Source organism: Limanda limanda, chromosome 22 (assembly GCF_963576545.1).
Source record: "Limanda limanda chromosome 22, fLimLim1.1, whole genome shotgun sequence".
NCBI classification, from domain to species: Eukaryota; Metazoa; Chordata; class Actinopteri; order Pleuronectiformes; family Pleuronectidae; genus Limanda; species Limanda limanda.
Window position 1 is genome coordinate 5,135,722 of NC_083657.1, and position 26,611 is coordinate 5,162,332.

At 43.3% G+C, this 26,611-nt stretch overlaps 1 protein-coding gene across 1 annotated transcript; it reads right to left on the reverse strand.

Annotated features, from left to right (window-relative positions):
* Nucleotides 1-517: 517 nt before the first annotated feature.
* On the reverse strand, nt 518-10,143 carry shtn2 (shootin 2). The gene is made up of 17 exons (XM_061066276.1): nt 10,075-10,143; nt 9,076-9,125; nt 8,345-8,405; nt 7,989-8,083; nt 7,631-7,832; nt 7,256-7,353; nt 7,060-7,141; nt 6,716-6,810; nt 4,332-4,460; nt 4,100-4,253; nt 2,547-2,709; nt 2,271-2,329; nt 1,996-2,093; nt 1,586-1,606; nt 1,438-1,491; nt 1,191-1,332; nt 518-776 (listed from the first exon to the last, which is right to left on the reverse strand). Exons 1-17 carry the CDS (start codon nt 10,106-10,108, stop codon nt 619-621), a joined length of 1,695 nt encoding a protein of 564 aa, XP_060922259.1. The 5' UTR covers nt 10,109-10,143; the 3' UTR covers nt 518-618.
* Nucleotides 10,144-26,611: the final 16,468 nt, after the last annotated feature.

The following is a 26,611-nucleotide window of genomic DNA, read 5'->3' on the forward strand; positions in this document are numbered from 1 at the left end:
TAAAATGGCAGCCGCCGTCCGTCTGCTGGATCCAGCTTTAAGAGGCCGACACCTCGGGAGAGAAGTGGCCGAGGTGAGCGTATCCCATTCAAGGGTGTCTTTTTTTAATGGCTCGAGCTATTTTCTACCTGTATTCTCCGGCATTGAAATCCCTGTAACTTGCACTTAGATCAAATATAAACCCAAGCAGCCAAAAAGAATGGTGTCGGACATTAACCACGGCTGAGGGAGCTCCATTTCCTTTGACACGCAACAAGTCCGGGCTCTCAGTGGCAGACTTGGGTTAAATGGAATTTGAAAAAAAAAGGCATTTCTTTGTTTCTCTTTGACCATGAATGTGGGTTTGATGGTTGTTTGCGATATGCTCCACCCGTCTGGGGCTCCCAGGGAGTTAAAACAAACATCAAGAACTGTTTTCTGACTGTATCTGATCCAGAGGTGAAATCTGCTTTTAACGTTTTTGACAGAAACAAAGACAAACCACTGGTTTCCTTACGTTTTATTGTAAAGGATCCGGAATAGGGGGGTTTTCAGTGCAAAGAAAGTGTTTATCCTCATAGATCAATAAACACTTCATCATCGTATCGAACATAAATATCCATGTTCCTCTGACTGATTTCAGTTTTCCTGGACGACGACCAGTGTAGATGCTCGGATGCGAGAGTCTCTCTTCTCCCGGTTCTGCCTCAGCCTCCGGAGCACCGGGGTGCAGCCGCTCTCCTCTGCCCAGGGAACGTGTCCTGCTGCTGGGCCACACAGAGCGCCGGGCTGGGGGTCTAATGGAGAGATCAGCCCATCGTCTTATTAGGCACGAAATCCCCCAGAACACAAAAAAGAACTAGCAAGGATGAGCTGAACACATGTGATATAACAAAGCTCTGGTTATAAATATCACTGAGGCTTTTCCCCTGCAGATCAGAGGAGGTTAAGCCAGGAAGTGATCTGATGTTTGTTTTTGATTCTTCTATCTTTTCCATTTAAAACATTTAAGTGAGTGCGTGTGTGTAGCTTTTACAAGTCAAATGTCAGTGCATGAAAACACTGTATATAAAGAGCATTAGTAAATACTAATGCAAACTAATGGAATCGACCTGGTACGACCCCTCACATGTGCAGCACTGTCCTCAAACTACATTTTTCTCAGATAAACTGTATGAATAAGAGACATGAGACCCGACAGGACTTCGTACCCTGTGTTTGGGTCGAGGAGGACGAGTCCATTTTCTCCCCCATTGCTCTCCTCCTCCTCTGGAGCACCTGCAGCAGCTCCACCTCCCCCACATTCCGGCCCATTCTCCTCCTGGACGGGAGTCTGCGGTGCTTCATGGTGTCCTGGTGCGTTAGACGGTTAAAGAGGTTTCAGAATGCAGTCGTTGGTGCCACCACTTTCAGTAGAATGGTTATTATAGTATAGCAGAAGAAAATTAAATTACTAACCAGCATTCCTTTCAACTCCACAACTGCTGATTTTCTGTTTTCACACCTCTGGTCCTGTGATAAGATTTGAGATAAGAAGAAGCTGTGAACAGAATCACATTTATTTTATAACAAAAGCAAAAAGGAATAAAGGTATAAAGATACTGACCCTCCATGAACTGTCGTCCTCCTGTGAGCAGAGAAGGTGAATGGATGGTTATAAAACATTTTTCTTTGTCACTTTAGATTTTGCTCTTAGTGTAGGTTTTGTAAAGAATGTTCTTTGAGACTAAATCAATGGGTTTCATGCAACAACAGTTCGTAGGCTTTCACCAAATTTTTCATATTTTGAGTTTTTCCGAGACATGTCATAGGAGTCACGTGAAATTAGTTTTTCCCTCGTGAATTAGGTTTTTCAAAAACACAACCTTTTGCCCCGTTCGCTAAAATACGCACAGTACGGAGTTCTTCATTGTTTACTCACCGTACAAACACATGTCAGAGAAATTAAAGATATGAGAAATGTTCTGCGTGAAGCTTGAAACATTAATTTCAATCAGAATCAAACTGTTTTTCCACCTGAACTCTTTTCATGGGCCTCAGGACGATTCCTTTTTTTATTCTCTCCATCATTTCATCCACTGCTCTTGCCTTCAGGTTGGGAGAGGGTGCTGCTTCTAAATGTTGAAAATAGATACAAATAGTTAATTTATTATTAGTTGATTGTTGGGGTTTCTGTTCCTCAAGGACTCATATCTCATATCATCACATTCACAGTATTTTTCATAATTTGAGAAAATATCCAGTATGTGACGTTAAAGTAAATTCAGTTAAAGGGGGAATGAGAAACTCACTGTTTGCATCCTCTCTACTGGCTCCAGCTTTCCTCCTGCTCCTCAGGAAGTCAAGTGAACTAGAGCGAAGAAATCCCAGGTGTCAGATTTTCATATTCAGAGGACTGTTGTTTTATAAATGGATATTTAATTTTACAATGTAAGATACTAAATGAACCCCTAACACATAAATGTATTATTTCTAATACTTAAAAAGCCTCTGAAACAGCATCAAAATGAGCAGGTACTGAAACTTCAATCAGTTTAATGTCAGAAGAAGCTCTGAGTTACACGTACTTGTCGACAGTAGTGGGAGGTGGAGGAGGAGGAGGAGGAGGCGGAGGAGGTGGAGGTGGAGGTGGAGGAGGAGGAGGAGGAGGAAGAAGAGGAGGAGAAGCAGGGATGGATTTCACAACTGGTTCATCAGTCAAATTCCTCAGCGCTTCTTGTAACTTTTTCACTGCAGAAGGGGAAATCAAACCAGAATCACAACCTGAGGGAGAAGTCGTCCAGAACGAGCAACATCATATTGAAACGTGTGTAAAAAAACACTTTTATATTAGGATGCATTCACTTTACTAAGCTAAAAGAATGTAGTAATATGCATCACAGATCATTTCCAAATGTGTTGTGAGTGATGGGATCTTAAACATGTCCTCGATGTGTCGTGGCTGTGTTCACACCTGAACATCAAGCTGACAACTTCTGAGCAGATCACTCAGGACAGATGTTAATTCCAGATCTGAACGGAACAAGACAATAATATGTGTCTCCGCTGAGAGAGACATTCTTTCAGGACCACGGCTGCAGACTTGTGCACTTCCTTGCCTTCACAAATTGGTCGTGGAGGTTTTTCCATATAGTCTACTGAGTTGATCCAAATCTGAGCAGTGAGATGGAGCTGAGCTTGATTCTGTTGGAATTTCAAACTTTTAACTATAGGTTGTGTCTGATTGTACTCCAACCAAATGAAGACAGAAGCATTTCATATTAGTAACTGTACTCTTGACAATAAAGATAGGTTGGGACAGAAGTAGTTTTAGCTAGATATTAGGCATTCAAAAAAATGATTTTAATAATAACCTTTCCTTCCTAGGGTTAAATCTACAAATTATGAATGAATGTTTCATTAGTTCTCATTTCTATTAAAGCGTAACTCCCTCAGATTCAACATCATATAGAGTTCCAGGAGCTGTCTGATAAAGTTCTCGAGGTCGGACGGAGAGACTTTGTTGACTTCATTTTGTGACATTGTTTGGTTTTGAGGATCCGAATGTTGACACAGTCAGGTTTGTTTTGATATAGCTGAAACATAATATTCTTTGCTTCGCTGGACAACAATTTTGCCCCACATTGCATCTGCTGGTTCAAGGTCTTTTATGACGTAAACAGGTTGCCTAGCAACTATAGCGTCATTGGGAGTGTCTCCTTGTTCTACTTCCTTATACCAAAAGCCAGGAGGATGGATTACGCGTGCGCACTTCCGAGGAGGAGGATTGAAGAACTACTACTATAAAATAGACAGACGCCGGGTGTTCAGGGCGCTCTGATACAACTTATGTACTGAAAGCCCATTGCTTTGCTGTAACCTGTTCATTGCTTTCCTAAATAAATTCTTGATTGAACAAACCGAGTTCGGCTCGTCTTCTCTTAAAGAATAAAAGAACACGCTTTTCACAATTCTCACCCAGCACTTTTCAACCAGGTTAAACATGTCTCCATGCAGTAGCTCCTCTAAAGCTTCAATGTCTCTTATTTGTGGCCCTTCAACAATCAATCATTTGCTTCTATACTGCAGTTAACATAAACGTGTTTGCTAACTGAGATGTCAGAGCAGTTTCCTCTGCTACCTTCCTCCTGCAGCTGAGTGACGGTTCTGTTGGCCTCAGACAGCTCAGTGTCCAGAACCTTCTTCTCCGCCTGCCTCTCCTCCAGCTGCTGCCTCAGCTTCTGCAGCTCCGAGAGGACGCCGCTCTCTCCCACACTGCTCTCCCTCTCTTTTACCTGGACGAGACAAACAGGGGACATCGTTAAGACAATCCACATACCCACGTCTGTCCCTTTCATCAGGTCCACACACACCTGGTCCTGGTAGTAGCGCTGGATGTCGGTCAGCGCGGTGCTGATGCTGGAGATCTGCTGGAGCGCCTGCTGCAGCTGCAGGCCGGTTTCTGAAGCCTGGGTGTGGGCGGCGTTCTGCTTCTCCAACATCTGAGAAGACATCTTACTTCACTTCCTGACCTCTCAAACACATCGCAACAATTATCTGCTTACGTGGAAACATCAGTGACAGTGAAACACAATATCAGAGGAAAGAGGAATAGAGATCTCCGAGGCTAGTTGTTAGTTCCCTCCACCTCTCTCTCCCCCCCCCCCCCCCGTGAGGCCGTCACAATGCAGAGGAGATGATTTCAAACCGCTGCACGACTCCACAATGACTCGGAAGCTTTGTTAGAATAACTCGTCTGCTTCATTGTCTGGGAAAGTGTCAAGCTTTACCTTGATTCACTGGGGAAATTCTACGCATAGCTCACGGCACTATAAACAAACCTTTTGTTAGGTTTGATGTCGCGTTTATATCGATAGGTTAATGTGGCTAGTGATCATTCAGATGAAAGTAGAAATCTGAATGAATCTATAACCAAAGGAAAACAAGAATAAGGTCAGAATTTATATATATCCAATAAAATGACTCCAGAATCAAGATTAAGAACGTATCATATGTAATATTCAAATCAAATGAAATCAAATCAAATCAAATCAAAGTTTATTGTCACATGCACCAATGACAGCGTCATTAGAGCAGTGAACTTCTTGGGACATGGCAGGCAGCATCTACACAGTAGACGGGCTTTACAAAAATTAAAAAAATTGACATACCATATAACATATAACATATAACGTATAACATATTAAAATGAAGCAGTAGTTTACAGGGTGAAAGTTAGGGGTATATTAAATTAAATAATATGAATATATGTGAGGTAAGTACCTATTAAGTGTGACCTGTGACCTTGTGACCTGGCAGGCAACATCTACTTAGTACAAAAGCAGCAGTTTACCGGGTGAAGGAGTGGGGAATATTACATTTAAAAAAAATATGAATATATATGTAGTAAGTACGTAGTAGTTGTTGTAGTCATTAATCTTCTAATCCTCCTAAAGGGCGTGACTCCGGTGAACTCTTGTGCTATTTGGTTCTTTAATCGTCTCTGTGACGGGTTGGAGGAACGTTTCTTGGGAACCGGTCCAGCATAAGAGAACAGGAAGTGTGAAAAGAAGTGGTTTTCATTTCTGCGTTTCCACCGAGCGCACGAACCCCAAGCAGCCGGTTGGGTGAAGCTCGCTCTCACAACACGCTCGTTGCAAATTACACCACTCTAATCCCTGCTCTCCCTTCAGCAGACACCACTTTTCACACAGCAATTAGTGCAATTATTTAATACATACAAACACACAGGGCCCGGTCGCACACAGCAACACAAAGAGACACACACACACACACACACACACACACAGAGAAAAAGTCCAAATTGTTTCCTGTTTGAGGCCCTGCATCATTATACCAGCGCGCATCACAGAGGAGAGGTGTGAATGGTTGGTGTTTTCAAAACACATGAAAACAGACAAATAGTGGTGCATACAAGAGGCATTCAGCGCCGGGGGGGGGGGATTCTTTTACCATGAATCGAGAGTAAAGGGGCTGAATAGTGTGAACAGTCGGGGGTCCTTTTCACAGGTAAGGACCCCTGCGAGGCGGCCCTTTGTGCGCCTGTCCGGTAAATGGAGGACGGCGCGCACAAAGGCGACAATTGCTATATGCTCGGGCAAAACATAAAGGTGTCGGGCGAAGACAGGTTGTGCTTAACGAGCGCTATTCTCCCTCAGCCGCGGTGATGACCGCTAATTATGGCGAGGGGGAGGGGCCAAATGGGAACAGAGAGGCGTTTTTTTCTGAAAGAAAGGGCTTCATTATGGGAGCAGGTGGGGCGGCAGAAAAGTTTGGTTGTGTGTTTGTGTGTGTTTGTGTGCGTCTGTGTGTGTTTTCCCCTGCCTGCGCACGAGCGGGTTTCAGCTTTTGTCTTTTGTGCGTGAATGCGCACACAGGGTCGGACCAGAGTGTCATCGGTGTGAAAAACAGAGAATGGAGCCCCCTTCTCCCGTCCCAGCACATCAGCCGCTCCCTGACAGAAGCAGTGTGTGCCCCCCACACCTCCTCTCGCCGACGCCCCCGAGCCCCCCCCAGCCCCAGCCCCCTCCCCCCCAAGTGTCCGTCAGCCGCCCGAAGGTCAGTGCCAACACTCCCGCTCCCTTCCTGTGGCCCGACCTGTCACCCCTCCACGTCTATAGGTGTGAATGTACGACAAAATGTTCCGTGCCGTCCTGAAAACACACAACCACACACAACCACACACACACACACACACACACACACGTATATATATGCCCCTGCCATGCACTCAGACCTGGTGGGCGAAGACTTCAGCGTGCTGCCGGAGGCCCTCCTGCAGCTCCAGTCGCTGAGACATCTCATCGAACTCCTCCGTGACAAGCTGGGAGACTGTACACACATTCACACACACACACACACACACACACACATTCACACACACACACACACACACACACACAAAGAGAGAGCAATGTGGTACAGCTGGAGAGGATTCAAAGGGGCTGTTGGGCCTTGGCGGGGGGGGTATGAACTCTACTGAGAGCAGTTCTAGTTGTTTAGTTGTTGTTGTTTATTGTGAAATCCAAATAACATTTCTTTGTGGTTGGGATCAATAAATTATCAATAACCCGAACTAACCTCTTTTCATTTTATTCATGGTCTTGTTCCTTTTGGTCATTTTCCTCAGTATGGCTTCCTTCTCCTCGACCTCCTGAGCCAGCTGTGAGAAGAGATGTCTGAGGTAAGGCACGCTGGTCTACACACACACACACACGCACACACACACACACACACACACACACACACACACACACACACACACACACACACGTACTTGCTCCCTGAGTTGATGCTGCTGTTTGATCAGATCCTCTCGCTCCTGCTCCAGCTGCAGCTTCTCGGCCAGCAGACCGTCCACTGACGCCTGAAGCTCTGACACACAAACACACAAAGATGATCAGTTAAATACACAATCAGTGAGCTCTTATCACCATTAATACACGATCAGAACATGACTCGTCAATCTGAGCCGACCGATCAAAACCTGATTCCAACTTTTAAGGGAACGAACCCTTAAAAGCACCTTGTAATGGTTGTGTTGAAAGTTGTGTCATGATTAATCACATTATTATTATATATTTATTAACGTTTTATCTTTTAAAAGTTTTTTTAATCAGGTGAATTCCCGTCCTGAGTGGTTTGGACTAACCGGCGATCTTGGCCTGACTGTCCAGCAGCAGCGTCTCCTCCTCGCCACCACCGAGATCCTCCGCCTCGCCGTTAACTGCCGGGTCAGCATCTGGGTCAGCATCTGGGTCAAAGGTCACAGCGGCCGCGATCTCAGGCAGCTCGGAGATAAGTGGCATCGGCATCTGGCTCCTCCTCTTCAGGGCTTTGTTCTCCTTGGTAACCTAGGCAACAGAGGAGGCGATGGTGAGCGGGCGAGGATCCTGCTGCTGCTGCTGCTGTTATTTATTTTATTGATATAAAAATGACAAACAAAGGTGAGGTGAGGATAGATGGAAAGGAAAGGAAAGGAAATGAAGGAAAGGAAAGACAATAGACACCTTTACAGCCAGAATCTCAGCGCTCTCCCTACAGGACCGTTCAATCTGGAACTGCAGCTCCAGTACATTCATCTCTTTCAGGAGCTGATTGGAGACTGTAAACGAAGGGAGGCGGGTTGTTAGTCAAGGTCGTCGCAGAAAAATACGGAAAACGTGAATGAATTGAATTAAAATTGCACATAAAGAAGTCAAAACTCTTTAAAAACCTGTATTTTAGGAACTTTACGTGTTAAATCTGAACATCTGTATTTGTTCTACCTTCCTTCCTTCTGTAAATTTGTGTGATTTTCTATGTGAGTGCTTTTCTGTCTGGGAGTTGGGGAAAATCAAATAAGGCAACAGATGTGATTTCTCACCTTCCTCCAGCTCAGACAGTCTGTGATTGGCTTCATCCCGCTCCATTTCCAGCAGCTCACACTAGATTAGATTAGATTCAACTTTATTGTCATTGCACAGTACAAGTACATATACAACGAAATGCAGTTTAGCGTGTCTAACCAGAAGTGCAAAAAAGTGCAGAGTATTGTGCATATTGAAGTGAAAATGTAAATAAACGAGATCTTTACAGTAGAAATATATATGGAATATTACAGTATTAACAGGAATTGTAAGATATAAGGACGATGAATACACGATGAGCAGGATAAAAATATAAATATATATAAATATGAATACCCTATAGGCGGGGTAATACAGTATTAAAAAAAGTAACAGTAGTGCAAATGTACAAATGTTGAAATGATCAGTGGCGGGAGGAGGGTGTGTGGCAGTGTGTGGCAATAAGAAGTCGATGAGTATTGTGCATATTAAAGTGAAAAAGTAATAAATAAGATCTGTGACCAACACACAGGAGAAAGAGATCAGTTCGAAAACCCACAAACTGACAGTCAAGGCTCGACAATCACGTGTATCTCATCTAATCAGATTCGTGCACTTTTAATCTGAAATGTGTTTTATTTACTTTAAACATTAAGTCTTTTCTCTGATTAAACACTGAAGGTTGGGATAAGTGCTGATTGTCTCTAATGCACATTAGGAAGTGGCTTCGATGAACAAGTCATTTACTGCCTGTCACTATCAGTGATACCTGAATGTCTCCCTCGTCCTCGGAGGATGAATCACTCTCTCCATCACACTCTGTGGGAAACAAACAGATGCATCCGTCAAACCGGAGAATGGAGAACACAGAGAGACACAGAGTGGGAGTCCACAGAAGGCTAAGATTCTCATATCCTGTCATGAGAGACTGAAGAGGAACTTCTTCACGAGGCCGTCTGAAGGAGGTGGGCCTGAGGCTTACAGGAAAGGGAAATCCTCAATAAACTTCCACTTTCCACTTTCACAGCAGTTTCCAGTTTCTACCTTCTCCAACTACCTGAGAGCTTTGTAGTTCACACAATGCAACTCCACCTCCGCCTATTTGGATTCAGGCCTGTTGTGCTCATGACAATAACTGTAGGCGACACCACGATACTGGGGCTTAGCTTCAAATGGCTTTTTTAAATGAAAGTGATCTCCTTTCTCCAGATGAACGTTTTAGCTCCAGGTCAGAAATCATCTCCGTCCGTATAAACTGACCTAAAAACACATGTCACATGACTATTCAACACACAAAGTCTGGGGGCGTAAACAGGAAGCAGATTGTCGACTCGGGCTTTGGTTGCTTAGTAGCAGAAACAAGTTAAGGCCGAGGAACAACAAGGGTATTAAAACAAGGCCACAGGTCAGATTAAATATATATTCTGAAAGTTTCTTCTGTGAACTGACTTTGATGCATGAAGTTCCCCCGATAAACAAAACCAATCAATTGACACTGTTGCTCAATTCTAAAACTATATCAACTAATCAACTAAATAAAGACATCTATGGAAAATAGAAATGTCATACTGAACATTTACAAGCACAGAAACCTGAAACACTAAGATATGATATAACAAAATAGTTGATCTAAAACCTCTTCATTATCTTACTTAGATGCAGAAATCAGTCCATAATGAATCATGTGACCTATTTAGACACTGAGAAGTCTTTTAGACCCTGCAGCAATCATCATGTGACTCAAATTAATATCTTTCTGAAGTCCTACCTGCAGCAGCACAGCCGTCGGCCTGGACCCACATCACGTCGCCTCTCAGCTCCTCACTGCACTAACTTCAGCTGAAAAGGGAACCTGCTTTCTCTGAGTAGCTCTGGTCTTTACTATGAGGGAAGCAAGTGGGAATTTCAGTTTACACCCTCCCCCACTGCCATGATTTAAAAAAAAAAGGGAACTTATTACTCACATTGGTTAAAAGACAGTTTTGACCATTGTCTTCTAATGTGGATTTCAAGCTAAACGAGTATCTATGTGTTTCTTTGCTGACGACACGCTACTCTATTGATTGTGTTTGTTTGGTTTTGCTTTGCTCTTGAAGATGCCAGTGAACTCGAAGGGGAGGAGGTGAGTGAACTTTTCCCCCCCCTGTTGTATGTACAGTGAAAAGAGGGAAATGCAGCCTCTGTCCATTCATGTGGTCTCTGAGGGACGACACTGTCTCCGTACTACAAGATCAATGTCACTCAAGCTGCCGGGGCGAAGGCAAAACTGCTTTTTATTCCTCTATCAGCATCTGAGCTCAGAGTTCGCGACCTCGGTTACGTCCCCGACCCGCCATGGGAACCGAATTCTGGGCGATAAATCGGGAGAGGAAGTCGGGTGGCAGCGGAAATGTTGATGACACACATTACTCCACGATGAATAATTTAAAAACTTCGAATTTCTCATCCCTCAATCCTGATTTATTCATTGGCCCACCTTCCAGGAGTTGATCTCTGGGACTTCAGCCAGAGCTCGTACAGAGTTCAGCACTTCTTCTTTGTCGGAGTTGCTTTTGCAAATTAGTTGGAACATAAATGAGAAGAGACACAGCGGCTTTTGTCAGTGAATAATCACTGAGATCAGGGACAACAACCTGAGACCTAAATGGGATAAACCAAACTCATGAGATAGTTTCATTCGTTTAACCACTGTCTTTTCCAAGCGGAGCCTTATTAGCTACAGTTCTAGAAAGTATAGCAGCAAAATATAGGATGTATTCGTGGTAATTAAGGGTTATCGCTTCTTTTATCGTCAATGAACCATAGTCTAACAATTATCCAAGGTTGTAGCTTGTGGAATAAGTTCAGCCAGATGACAGATGACCAAACATTCTTCGTTTGCGCGGAAACATTAATAGCGGCCTTGTATAGCCGCTTTTTTGATATTGGCAGCGAGATTTCTTTATTTGCGACACAAACACGGGACAATTACGATGTGTAATGATTCCCGGTGAGAAATAGGTAATCTAACATAATCAAAAGACCTCATTGAAAGAACGTTGACATGATTTTTGATGCTTTTGAAGCCGAGCAGCCTGCGTTGAAAAGCTGCCGTGAATCATGGCGGTGACGTCCTTGTGATTTAATGAGTCTTTTCTCTCCCAGTGTGTTGCTCTCTTCACAGGCAGCACCTGAGCAGCCGAACCTCCCGCAGCCTGTCACCCTGACCTTTACTAACGATTCTCCATCGTGTTAATAAAGGTGAAATTGTCACTTAACATCAGCTGTTGTTCGGTGGTTCTAGCAGTGGGCAACATTGTCAGGAAAACTCGCTCCTCATTAAGACTGCGGCTCCAAATTTACGGTTAAATAGAAGCAGATTACAAAGGAGGAAGCGTTTGATTTTTGAAAAGACCAAACAAGGTTTCGGTTCTCAGCGAGCTTCTGGCCTTTGATTCTCTCTTCTTGTTTCGTTTGGAGAATGATTAAAAAAATAAAAAAAGGTCTCTCTGCCGTTTTAAAAGCACATCTTGATTGCATTTCATTTAAAATGGTGATTCAGAAACATGCAGGAAACCTGCGAGTCCTTTATAGTCCTTAGCATCTATAAGCAGTGCATTAATATTAAAATTCTCATCATGCTAAAAATATAACATTTATTTATGTATTAGCAGCTATAACTGCTGCTGTAGGCATCACTGGAGGCCGATGCATGAACAGATAAATAACACAAGAAAATAAGAAAACTGTTATATAATCTAACATATGTTTATAAAGGAGTTATAAATGCTACTTTAAAAAATCCTTATAACTGCATTATAATGAGTCATTTGTGTTGTATAATATCGTGACAAAGTTATGACATGGTGCAGATTTCCCATGCTGATTCCATCATAATGAAAATATATAAATAAACCAACAACTTAACATTTCCCCAACCATCATTTATTTAGATTAAATAATAAATACGTTATAATTATGACGTAATAATAATAAATATAAAACCAAATGGTCTATATTTAAATTTTGGGAAATCAAATTAACAGTCTACACAATAAAAAACACTATTATCATTATTATTGCTATTGTTATTATTTAAAATGTTATTAAGTGTCTCGTTAAATAGATTAAAAATAAATTATATGATAAAAGTGACACTGGAACTATTAACAATAACTAATTTACAGCTCAGTGTCTGTGTTGTATTGGAATAATAATCTTTACTCATCTTCTCTGTTTCTGCTAAATGAGCTGACATGTGAGGGTGTGGTGCCTTCAAAATAAAAGCCTCACCCAAACCGATCACAAAACAACACCCTCGATGTTACTGAAAAGCGGAAGTTACCCGCAGTTATCCGCAGAGTTTCTCTGTCACGTGGAGGACGTCATCAGGAGCGAATCAGAAAGAGGTTTTGAGACAAAAAGAATGTGTCAGAAGTAGGATTTGAACCCACGATTCCAGAGGAGACTGCAACCGGGATCAGTCGCACCTGCGCATTCAGTGGTTCGAGTCCCAAAACATTAAAAGAGTTTTATTTGTGTCTAGGCAGCTAGAAATACATTCAACAAATAGAAATAAATACAATAAATCTACTTTTTCCTCCCTTTCTCTCGAGCCTGAGATAAACTACCCGAGACAAAACTATAAAACAGCATTGAGGCTAAACTCCTTCTTGTTTTTAATTGTAATTAACCAGGTAGATTCTTGGAGAGATGGTAACAGACAATATTAGACCCAATTAAAAGGTGTTGGCAACATCTTATTATATTTCCATTTCATTTAGTTTAAATGTTTTTGCACTTTGAAGCTTTGACAGAGAAGCCTTTCTTCAGAGCAGCTGAGATCACGATGTCTCCCTCAGACTCTGCTGTTGCTCTGGAGTCCAACAGAAAAAAGAAGGCAGCCTCATTTCAGCGCCGCCATGACACCCCCGCCGCGTTCCTTTCATCCTGGAAATCTCCATCCTGGCAACAGCCCGTTCATCTGCATCCTCACGTGTTGTTGGCCCAGGTCTCGGTTTTTTAAATCAGAGGTTTTAATGACGCTGAACGCAACCGATCACGGGTGTGACTCCGCCAACGGCATCTGGTTGTTTAATACTCGGCAGCACGATCGCACTGAGGTGACAGATTTGGTTCCAACGCCACTGATCTGATGTGTTATTGCTGCACATGGCAACAGGGGGGGGGGGGGGAGGCTACGATTATCTGCTGGCTAAGTCTCTGGTGTTTGTGTGTGTGTGTGACATGAGCAACAATCTAAAGGAAGATTATGAGAGCGAGAGCAGCACACACACACACTCACCTGCTCCGGCTCTGGCCTACTCAGCACTAATGACTGTGTGATTGGATTATCCGGGCTTTTAGCAGCGCCACAGCTGCAGCTGACAGAGGCGCTAACCTGCAAAGGTCAAGCTGGGGTCAACGAGAGGTCGGCGGGGCCGTGAACTCTGCGCGAAGACGAGAGAAGACGGAGCGAACAGTAGAGTGATAAGAGGAGGGTGGTTTTTATTCATATAGGTTTTAATTTCTAGGGGATTGTGAGAGGAGGAGGAGGAGGGAGGAGGCGGCGGGAGAGGAGGGTCGGGGGGGGGGGCTGCAGCTCGCTGGGAGGCGGGAGACACGATGCGTTGTGACAGAGGAGCCTCGCAGACACTGCTGGCCTCCTGGTGACTCCACTGTACGCTGCACACACAAACAAAGGGGGCCGTCAGCGCCGCTACCACCCACTTTAATGTGAGACTCTCCTGTTTTCTCCCTCACACTTTCTCCCACTCGTAAAAAAAAAAGAAAAGCCTCGACCGACCCATTACGATTTGTCCAAACAAACGGAAACGCTTCTTTGTGCTAACATTTTTTTCTTCCTTTCCCCAAACTATATATTTCCAACCATTTGTTTGGAGCTAGCAGGAATTTTCCTATTAACAGGGTATTTAATATTGATTGATTGATTGATTGATTGAATATTTATTTAAGCCTCAGAAAACACATTGAGGGATAAGACCCTCATTTTCAATGGTGCCGAGGGTACAATAAAGAGTTGATACATTGAAGAGTTAATACATTGAATAAATAAGAATGAAATAAATATGCATATATATATATATACAGTAATACAAGGTATAAAACAATTCGTCAGTATAAAATACTATGGCCAAGTCAACTAGCAGTTACAATCACTGCAGGAGAAGTCAGCTGTACATGAGACCAGACTCGAGAACTCCGTCAATGAAACAAATGAGCGCAACCTTAAAGATTTTTGGACCTCATTCCAAATGTAGGGTGCCTTATAACAGAAAGCTGACTTCCCTAAGTTAGTCTTAACACGAGACAGATATAATGAAAGCCAGCTCTGGGAGCGGGTATTGTGGGTGTTACAATTCCAGCTGATGAGAGAGGAGAGATATAGTGGCAGTAGCCCAATGATTGTTTTGTAAATATAAATCTTCCAATGACCATCCCTTTTTTCAGACAGGGCTGGCCAGCCAACCTTGTTATAAAGAGTACAAGGTAAATATGTGGGCCATGTTTACGGATAGATATTATCTCACCGCAGAGCTTTACAGGGCATTTGTGTTTCACGATTCACTGCTAAGTTGTTCTCACACATGAATATTTGAGGCTGCAGGTGCAAATGAACAAGTCCAGTTGGAATCTACTGCGTCGTCCCTGAGAATATCAGCCAGTGAGTGGATTCTCCCACCGGGCGTTTGATGACCAGGTCGCTCAGAGCGAGTGAATGACAATATTCTCCTGTGATTAGTTGCACGACACAGAGAGCGGAGGGGAAATATTCACTGGCTTCTGCTGCTGCTGCTATTGATCCTGCTACCAACTCCACACAATAACAGGTTCAACAGGTCAATGTGTGTGAGTTTAAATCATTAACATTTCAATTGGATTTCTATGGGATTTGATTCATTTATCTCACTGAAAAGCAGGTTTATTGTCCTTGTTATTTTCTATTAAACGTCCATCATTGTGTGGTGTTTCTAAACCTCACTAGATTTTGTGATTATCAGGAAAAAGTCCTGATAAATGGTGATAAATTGCTCAGAGAAATTCCTGCTCTTGTTCCCTATTTATCTTATCAAATATTAAACATACTGTAACATGTCCCTCAGGTTGCCCACTCCCATGAACCCTTGCAGCCTTTTTATCTTTTAATCCCCACACTCGTAATGTTTTGTATTTTTCACACAGTTTCCGTGAGAATTCATTTATCGTGTGTTGCTCACAAATTGACAAATTCAATATTTTGAATTTAGTTGAATTAACTACGTATGACCGTATTTAATTCGGAATGAAATTCTTGTGATGCCTCTTCATGTTATAGATAATTAATTTAAACTCTGCAGTGAATTAGACGTTTTTGTTATCCTGTTAATAATAAAAAAGGAGATCGATAAAAACATTAATGGTGATGCTGTGGAGTCCAAAATCCAGGTGTAATTAAAAAATTACTCAGTACTGCTTTTTATCTTTGAGAGAGAGGGATGGACAGAAATTAAATATAGTTATTATTATTATTATTATTGTTATTATTATTATTATTATTGAACAGTATAGATCAAATTATAATTTAAAAAAATATCATTAGAATGCCAGAATTAATACTTTTCTAATGCACTCTGTTTTGCCAATAGTATTTTAATTGATGTCATGTTATTAGTTGTTTCTCTGTGAACATTAACCTGACACCTTCAGGCTGTTGATGGCTCTGAACTGAATGTTTTTCCCTCTTTGCTCTGTAGGTGTCGCTCTAACTCTGTCCTCCGACACCTGTTGCTCTGCCACATTCCTTCAACAAGTTCCCTCTGCTCAGCTCAGACTCCTGCGACTGAATGAGGAACACAACTGAACTTGGGGATTCGAATGGGAAAAAAACCTGAATAAGACACAATGCAAATGAAGCAAGTACAATAAGAAAATAACGGTGCACCATTCAAAGTAACGGTGGGATTGTGCTTCCATGTTCAGGACTGTTAATCACATTTAGTCCCCAATAATTATCCACTTGGAGGTAACGAAATAATCAGTGGATTCTAATATTTTTTGTTTCATATTGCACCTCCGTTATTTAATTTCTCTTCTCCCATTGGCCTGAATTCAAAGTCTGGAGGAAGACAAACACACGTCAGCCTGGAGCCAGCAGCAGACGTGATGTCATGGTCCGAGTGCAACGTCACTGAGCTTCTTCTTCGTCTCCTGGAGCTGCAGCTACATCACCATCACCATCCTCCCGGTGACGGTGCAGGAGGCCGGCACCGGGTGGCACAGACCGGGGATCAGCGGCCGTCTCCCGGGTCATGACAGGAGAGGAAGCGGGGTGTCTGGTGGTCGTGGTGGGCAACACACTGTGGCACTGTCCTGAACACACACTGGACACACACACACACTCACACACACTGGACACACACATGATCAGCAGACTCTGGCCTGATACTGATGGAGGCATCTCTCTCTCTGGCTCAATGAGAATTGTTTTTGCACATGTTGAACAGAATAATTTAGCATAAATCTTGTTGCTATGAAATTTAGATTTATTACGTTTCTCGATCAAATCACAACCGTGTGTGTTTCAACACCTCGTCCTGATTCCTGCTTGTTTTCCTCAGCAATTACATGATTGCTATAAACACTTATTTTTCTCCAATCATGTATTTTCATCTCAATTTAAATTGCGAAAAAGTTCCATATTTATATCCCAACCTTTTTCTTATATTGTAAAAGCCAACTTCATTCATTATTATTTAATAATTGGGTCCTAGAGGAAAGTTGGCATCAGGTTGTTATTTGGAATTCTGACAAAAACACACAAAACAGCCCAACATCAACTTTAGTTTTACCAACGAACTTTTAAAACTCTTTAATGAGAAAATCGTTTATCTGATTGTCCTTATTTATCTCATTGTCTCATTCAGATTAAACTACAGGAGATGTAAAACTGTTTAACATTTGTCTGACATAAAGACGTTATTATATATTTATGCAAAACGAAATAAAATGCTCCAACTGTATAAATTAAAGCTGAATAAATTAATAAAATTCAGTGGTTCCATAGTTTAAAGAAAATTATTTTATATCTAAAAATGAATTGACTGAAATCTGCTGTTTATGGACCAATGTATCAAATATTTATTTCTTGAAAGTAAATATGAATAATACTCATTTTACACAGCTTCATTTTTAAATATATAATTACATCATTTCCACTAATGAAAAAATTGTATATACAGGCAAGAATATATCTGTGGCCTAATGTATAAAATACATTATTTTATAAGCTCACATATTCTCTAAACATTCCTCTTTAAGGCAGTGGAATTTATGTAATTTCGTATATTTAACCGATGCATTTAAGCGTTTAGCACGTGAAGAATATAGATATTTGGTATTTTCTGTCATCATCTATATAAAATCCTCCTGTGATCTCACTCAGTTCATCTCCTGTTTCCTGGACTCTCAGAGAACGTACAGAAAATACAGCTTTGCAGAGGGATGTCGCTGTGAGTGACGGAAAAGAGAGATGGACTCCAACGTGTTCATCACCAAGGCCACCCCCCCCACCCCCCTCCACACTCTACTCCTCTCACTATCTCTACATCCTGCCATCACTCCTCCCTCTGTGCCTCCACTCAGTCCCACACGTCTCTCTGACTGTTTCTTTTCTCCTGTCAACTGCCTCAAAATCTTCCACATCTTGTCTTTCCTCTTATATCTTATCCTTATTATCCCTCTTTTCAACTTCCTCTTCCCCAATTACGAGTATTAACACCTTGTTCTCCCTCGAACTCCCTTCTTAAAATATTCTCCCCCAATGTTTTCCATGCTCTCCTCCCTCCGTCACCCCATTTTTCTCTACACCTTCACTTTTCCTCTTTTTCCCTCTACCTCTCTTTCCTCTCCCTTCCTCCTCCTCCTCTTCGTCCTCCTTCATCCTCCTCCTCCTCCTCCTCCTCTCGGAGCAGCTGGTGGAGGCCCTTCCATTAGTCCTGACATGCGGAGGCACTGATTCTGTAAAGGTCGTGACCCCTCGCAGCGGGTTTCGCCAGGGCTTAGTCCTACACACTCACACATCTGCCTGCCCACTGCGTGCATCACTATGCCTCTACACAACACACACACGCACACTCACACACACACTGAGCTGCACCGACAGACACTGTACACATACATAGCAACGGTAAAACGCACAAATACGGATCTACACACATGCACGCACACACAGGTTCACACACAAACTCTGGCCTGCTTTCATCATGCTGACTTAACCTCTGCCTAAACAGCACCAACTGACTGCACAGCTGCTGTGTGTGTGTGTGTGTGTGTGTGTGTGTGTGTGTGTGTGTGTGTGTGTGTGTGTGTGTGTGTGTGTGTGTGTGTGTGTGTGTGTGTGTGTGTGTGTTTGTGTGTGTGTGTGTGTGTGTGTGTGTGTGTGTGTGTGTGTGTGTGTGACATGCAGTAGGAGAAACCCTGGTTAATTGGACCTCTGCAGGCTTGGGAAAGACCCACAGACACTTTCTCTCTCCTAGTCCGTGCTCTTCCTCCACGGTCCTGGTATTGTCCTGCGTCTCTGTGATGAGCTCCAGCTGCAGGTGGGCTGTGGGACCACACTCAAATGTTAAGGAGAAGAAGAAGCTCAGAGGCAAATTACTGATCCTCATCATCCGAAAACTAGCATTGCAAGGCAGCTTCAACGTCCGATTTCACTTTATATCTATTTTTATTTAATTTAAAGCTTTTATGATATGATTTTATGGACCTTGGAACATTATTACTTCAAGTGATGTCTGAAAAATGCCATAGAACAACAAATTTCAATGCAACTGCTAGAACGCTACAGATAGTTGATGATGTTGGAGCCTAAAATTAATTTCAGGGCAAGTTTGGTAATGTCAAAATAATCTCCATTGCACCTGCATAAAGACTTGAGGGAAATAATTACATTTTTAATTAAAGTGGAAAGTTTAAACCTGGGAATCAATAAATAAATGTCGAGTGGACACACTGAGTATACTGATACAATTAAAATAAGAACAATACATTAAAATAATATGTGAATTTGATATGGTATACTAATTCCTTCTAATTATGAACGTGTGATATTTCTTCACAATTGATGGTTGACGTTGTAACTTTATAATCAAATGAGAGTGTTTAATTATTAAAATATTGAAAGTTTAATGTTCCCTTTAGTTAAGAAGTGACAGAGTTGTTTTGATTGATGATGAGCAATAATCTTAAACGCTGTTCCTGTGCATGTGACCCGTCTGTTTAAAAACCTTCACACCCTTCACAGGGTCCCCCCGCCTCCTGGTGTTTGTGAATGAAACCTGCCGACTCTGCAGATTTCCCTCCACAGCTCTTCACCCCCCCCCCCCATCATCATCTCTTCTCTCCACTGAGCATCCTCTTCCTCAGCTTGCATCTCAATCCTCTCCCTCCCTCTCTCTGCCTCCCCCTGGTCTCCTCCTCTCCTCTCCTCTCCTCTCTCCTCCACGGTGTCCTCCTCCGCTCCTCCGCTCCTCCTCCCCCCCCTCCCACTGCTGCTCACTGTAACTGGCAACTTTGCTCCTCTCCCCCCATTGTGGCCGTGACAAAGGGGGCCGCTGCCCTCTCGCAGGCTATGTTACAGGCTGTCACATGAGGCGGACACTCTGGGACGGCCCGGCGTTATCTGCTGTGACAACTCAGATTACTTCCACAGCCTCCCATCTGATCAGCACATCCAATTCAATTAGTGGCAATTAGTCCTGGTCCCCCCCCCTACACTCTTCCTCCTCCTCCTCCTCCTCCTCCTCCTCCTCCTCCTCCTCCTCCTCCTCCTCCTCCTCCTCCTCCTCCTCCTCCTCCACCTCCTCCTCCTCCTCCTCCTCCTCCTCTTCCATCCTCACCCGCCCGCTGAGTCTCTCCCAAAAAAATCTAAAGCTGCCCGAGCTTTGAGCAACTCGCTCAACCTGGCAGGCCGGCTGGCGAACAACTTTGTAGCGACTTGTAGCCCCCCCCGACCCACCCCCCCTTCGTCCTCCAATTACCCTCACACACACTCACAATGACCCATTCACACATTCATACTCCTATGCACCGCCAGAGCACATATCCAAAGTGACACATCACATAGAACACACAGCGCTCTGCACAGAAACTCCCACCGATCCGATACACGGTCATGGACGCAACACACAACCTGCACGGACACACACATTACTAAAGCTCGTTTAATCAATAGTTGTGTAGAAACAATGAATGAAATCGCTCGTGGGCACAAAACCCACGAGGAGTTAACACCTGACGCTGTAGCTCCTGCATCGTTAGCATCTTGTTGTGCAAGAATTGTACCGGATAGATGATCACCACTAAACGGTCAAAGTTAGCAGTTAGCTTGTTAGCATAGCGAAGGACTTAAAGTAAGTTAGAGACCAAAACAGAGTTTATAGGGGATTTATATTTTTATTCTATTTTATTCTATTTTGTTATATATTGTTGTTTTTATATTGTTGTTTTATGTTCAGTGCACCAATGACACCAAGGCAATTTCCTGTATGTGCAAATATACTTGGCAAATAAAAGAATTCTGATTCTGACCAGGTGGTAAAAATGCTAATGTCGTCTGATGGAATTACTCAAATATGATTTGGTAACGGGTTTTTTCCCCAATGTGTACATGTGACGAAGAGGTTTTGTTTACGTCTGCTTTTATTTTGTAGTTTGCAGGATTACTACCACTGGACGTAAAATGACAAAATTTAACTTTCCGATTTTAACATTCCGATAAAGATGGTGTTTTTCAAGTTCATGGGTCTTTTCATTGGGACCTTTTAATTTAAATGTGGTTTCATACGGTATGGCGATGGCCAAGAGGCATACACTTTACAAAGTCCCGGTCAGCTTCTATGTGCGATGGATCTATCTCACCGTCATCATTTCATCTTCTGCATCCGAGCAGTTCGCCGAAAATAATTCCTTCTATCATTAAATCATTTTTTTTTGCGGCCTAAAGAGGCGAAGTTATCCAGAAATTCACATGACCCCTTTGTCAGCCACTCACCCTTTGTCCCCCCCCCCCGCCCCCCTTACAGTGGGTCCACGCACACCTGGCCTTGGTAAATTAGGGGACGGGGGGGCCGGGGGGCTGGGGGGGGGGGGGGTTTGGACGACCGGGGTCTTTCAGCAAATTCCAACGGAGCAAAAAGTTAATGACGGCCCTATTGTGTTGTGAGAAGCCGGCCGGAGGAGAAGTGTTGGAGGGAATCACCGCCTGTACCAGTGAGCAGCGACAAAAGGGGGCCGGCCATAAGCTGCGTTGAGTTTTTGAGCATATTTATATCGCTTACATGGTCACTTTATGTGCCCGGAACGGAAAAGAGCCACCGCTCGTCCTCGCCGCCGCTAGCGAAACAACGGGAGCGAGTTCAGAGCGGCGAATAACGAGCGGAACCAAACGCACAGAGACAAACGGTTGATTCAGGAAGTAATAAAGTACTCGTGTAAAAATGTTTTTATTTCAAATTTTATCCGGTCACTTTCTCGCTCCTTAGCTCCCTCCCTCTCCTCCCTCTCTTCATGAAAGCCGCCCTCGCACGCCCGCCTTCCCTGCAGGCCTTAATGCAGGCTGACAGCTTCCCTCCGTAATTGGTGATCACACCCAGATGGATGCTTCCTTAATTTGCTGTTCCCAATAAAGTCAGAGCAGCTCAAGGGAAAAAAGGGGGAGCAGCAGGGGTGGGGGGGGGGAGTTCAGCTGTGGAGGTGGACGTGGTAGTGGGGAGGGGGGGGGGGGCGCTGATCCTTGATTTGTTGGTTATAGATACAAGAGCAGTAAACACCCTCGGCCGCGGCCCGACAGTTTGACCAAAGCTTTTGTTCACACGTCCGTTGAAAAGCAGAGAGCCCCCCCCCCTCCGCCTCTTCTCCTCCTCTTCTTCCTCAGACCCCCCCCTCCTCCCTTTCTCTTCCTCAATAATCCTCTCTCTCTCTTTCTCCCTCTCTCTCCAGCTCCCTCTGTTTTTTGGTCCGGCCCGGAAAAGAACGCTGCGTGAGCACTGGAGGACGTGTGTGTGTGTGTGTGTGTGTGTGTGTGTGTGTGTGTGTGTGTGTGTGTGTGTGTGTGTGTGTGTGTGTGTGTGTGTGTGTGTGTGTGTGTGTGTGTGTGTGTGTGTGTGTGTGTGTGCGTCCTGGGTCCGAGCCAAGGGCAGGACAAGGAAGTGATCTCTTGTGTGCATGTGTGTCTTTCCCCTTTTCATTGACTAAACGGATTGCTGCATTCCCAGTGAACGTCTGAATGGAGGTGAAGTTCCCGAGGTGAGAGGTTAGGATCTGGGTAGGAACCTTGGTTCATGTGTGGTCATTTTGTCTCCATTAGGGAGGACACAACCAGGGTGACGGACCGGGTTTGAGGCCGAGACCTCCTGCTACTAATGAGGGCAACCTGCCGTGACCCGGGGGGTGGGGGGGTCAAGCTGAGCCTGACGGAATGATCCAAGAGAAAAGCAGAACTGAAGATTTAATATGAGACACCAGCTGCTCGGAAACTAAATGAACATACAACGTACTTTGGACACTTTATTAAAGATAACACTATATGAAACCACAATGGATGAACCACGAAATTATCATTTTAGATTGAAAAACACTTTCTGTTGACTTTGCCAGGAGTTAAATGTAAAATGTGCCTTTTTCAGAAAAATGACAATTTGATGCATTTTTACACCTCAATTAAATTCTGTATCACCCAGATACCCAATTAATTCATGACCTTCCCTTTATTCAATATATTTTCTGCATAACTTGCACTTTGTCTATACTTTACAAATACATATCTATATTTTAATTTCTGTTGGCCAATTAAAACCTGCCAATATGAGCATTTCACATCAGTATTTGTGCTTATGTTCGATGAAAGTGTGACATTTTTTTAATTTAACAGAATAAACACTACAGAAAAAATGTGATTTATTTTAGTTTAAAAAATCATATGTATTTTTTTATATTCTGTATGTTTGTTTGCTTTTGTGTTTTCTTTTTATTCATGATTATTTCTAATTAAGTTTGTGGTTAACCTGTAAATACCAAGTCTCAATTACATTAAACATACATCATGGCTAATATATCAATATCAGAATTTTATCGGCCCCCAAAAATCTATTTCAGATGGTTTCTAATATTTAATCCCTGCAGATCTTTGAAAATGCAGTTTCTTTGCACTTTTATTTTGAAAGCCATGAACTTCAGGTGACCTTTCAACTTGACACTACAGGTACAAACTCACAGTTGTCTTCCATCACCAGAAGAAGAAGAAGAAGAAGAAGAAGAAGAAGAGGAGACAACGTGTTTGGGAGTAGAAGTTCAGTGAAAAGCCGTTAATCTAATCTCAGCCACTTGAAGAGGAGGTGAGACAGGGGAGGACAGACACGTCTCCACATGACAGACAGACAGGAAGGACGCCGAGGTGGATGAGAGGGGATGGTGCCATGCAGACAGATGCCCCGCCCACCTTTGTGATGTCACATGGGGCTCCAGCTGCTAATGTGTAAGCAACAATACCATCAGACGTCAGCTGGGGGAGAACACACAGAGAGGTTTCAGCTCTGATGGGGATTGATGAAGACGATGATGATGATGATGATGATGATGATGATGATGATGATGATGATGATGATGATGATGATGATGATGATGATGATGATGATGATGATGATGATGATGATGATGATGATGATGATGATGATGATGATGATGATGATGATGATGATGATGATGATGATGATGATGATGATGATGATGATGATGACGATATGTGATCACGGTGGAGAATCACCTGAAAACACTTCTAGAAATGATGTCAATCAATATCTGACTGAAGAGACGGTGAATACAGATGAAATCACCTTTAACATGGGACTAAAGACACAGTGAGGAAATATAAGTATATAATAATATAAGTGTCCTCAAGCTTTTAACAAGATACTTAAGTACTTTCTTTTCTCTCCCGCTTCTTCACGACTCGATGCTGCAGCAGCGTCTCGGCTCCTCCTCACCTCACCTGTTGTTTCAGAAGCACTCCTCTCTTGTGCCGTCGAGCTCTGAATAACATCTTCCTCAGCTCCTCTGAATATGTATCGTGGCTTCGCCTTGAAGTCAGCTCCGTGAGACTTGAAGCATGCAATGATGATAAAGTATCGGAGGCACGTGACCTTGCACTCATTAGTCGGGGGAGCACTCTGCTGTGCATTAGCGCTCTACATCGCCCCCGCTGGATGTAAGGCGAGGAAAGGAGAAGGAGACGGAGGACACTATGGAGGATTTAAAAGCCGAGTTTATCAAGTTCCCTGTAACTCGGGAGGAGTCCAAGGTTTCCAGATTGTTTGTGTGGTTAATGGTTGAAACAGGATTTCTTTAGAGGCCGGGTGCATTATGCTCCGGGAGACAAATGAAGGGGCCATCCCGTGTCCTTGAGGTGTTATCACTTTCTGAAAACCCACCGACCTAATCAGCGGAGATAAGCGCAGGAATGGCCGCCCCAACAAAAGCGGCTTTATACCCAAGGACAAGTCTGCCAAGTCGATCTGCGTCTCTGTCCATTGATTCACGGCACAATACAGAACGGCGCCGGAATGTTGCTGATGCACTGGATGCTTGTTTCACATAGTGTCACAGCCGGCCGATATGAATACAAACCAAACGGTCATAGAAGTAGAAGCGGAGGTGAAGAGGTAAGGAGGTGATGCAAAGATGCAGAGACAAAACAGGAGGAGGATGGACGTGTCCTTGAGTCCTGCAGCAGCTTCAGGTCGTGAAAAGGAGATTTAGGCAGCAGAGGTCGAGTCATCAGGGAGAAGAAGGAGAAGGAGACTCGGGCCTCTCCTCCCGTTACACCGATGCTCACAGTCATTGTTCGGAAAAGGCAGAATAAATTGTGTAATCTCCACTTTTGTGTGTGTTCAGCTGCGCTCCTTTGATTGTACGGGGAAGATTCGTCCACCTTTGTGAAGGTTGGAGAAAAAACATGAAAATGGGAACAGAGTCGCAGCACAATGATGTGTTGTCGTGTGTGTGTGTGTGTGTGTGTGTGTGTGTGTGTGTGTGTGTGTGTGTGTGTGTGTGTGTGTGTGTGTCACAATGCCGCACAACACAAGTGTGATGGGTCATCTCAATTGTCTGGTGTAAACGCTTGTTTGTCCACATGTTGAGCTTTGTGTTCAAACCTTCAAAATGAGCACAGAAAATAACACAAAGCTGCTGCGAGTATTTCTGCAGACAACGTTTTATTAAATCAAGATATAAAATATGCTCATTGATAAACATTTAGACTCATTCATAACGACAATATGATATATTTATATTTATAGTTAATTTAAATGTAAACATTGAGTTTCAGTCTTTAAAGGGAAGGTTGGAAGTTCAGGTTGGTTCATTCACTTCCTGTCCTGGTGCTTTTGATCGTGTCACATGATCTTCATCAGGAGACGTAACTCACCCAGTTTTGTTTATCTGCTGTTTCCAAGGTCAAGAAGGAAGTTTACACGTTGTTAAATTTTAAAAAGAAAAACTTTTCAGCCCTTAAATGAACATTCAGACAAATCAAAACGTGCAAACACAAACACAGACGCACAAAAATAAGAAATGTAGATTAAAAAAACACCTCCTCCTCCAGCGAGGATCCGCTCCCCGGCGACCCTGAGAGGATGAGATTGAAAAGAGAAATGATTATATACATACATTTGACTGCAAATGCAATTAAAGGTGGAGTGTTTTCATTTCGATGCAGAACGCCACAAGGCCAAACAATCCGGTAAATGATTGTTTAGTTCTAAAAGTAGAAGTAAAGAGGAGAACTGACTTGTATAGCAGGAGGAACACAGGTGTGACTGGTAATGAACAGTTTTCTATTCATGTCCCCGTAGCAGCTTGTAAAGATGGACGACATGACAGCTCCCAAGAGTGAAGCCAAAGCGTCTGGATCGCCCCCTGGTGGGCGGCTGCAGTAGAGGTCACAGTCCCTGCCTCCTCCATGTTAGTGGACCAGACTAAAAAGTCAAATAAAGTCTCTCAAAGATCTTCCTTCATTTTAACATCTTTCTTATCATCCATGTTGGTTAATGGTCAATGGTCATGAAAGTGAGAGAACATGACGGCACCAGGACCCTGAAACTCGAGGCACAAGGGACTCAACCGTCCGTCCTCTCAGTGGTCACACCTGGGCTCCTCCCACTGTCACAAGTCAACGTGTGTTCGGCCTAAAACCCAAATATACAAAACTCCCTGAAGCCGGTTGTTTCTCTCTCTCTCTCTCTCTCTCCTTCTCTCTCTCCTTCTCTCTCCCT

What these genes read in the sequence shown, in the direction of transcription:
- shtn2 (XM_061066276.1), bottom strand. Translation starts at nt 10,108, where the DNA reads ATGTGGGTCCAGGCCGACGGCTGTGCTGCTGCAG. An exon ending in AGGACGAGGGAGACATTCAG is followed by an intron (nt 8,406 to 9,075) that starts GTATCACTGATA and finishes AATCTAATCTAG; the next exon opens with TGTGAGCTGCTGGAAATGGA. An exon ending in CAGTCAGGCCAAGATCGCCG is followed by an intron (nt 7,354 to 7,630) that starts GTTAGTCCAAAC and finishes TTTGTGTGTCAG; the next exon opens with AGCTTCAGGCGTCAGTGGAC.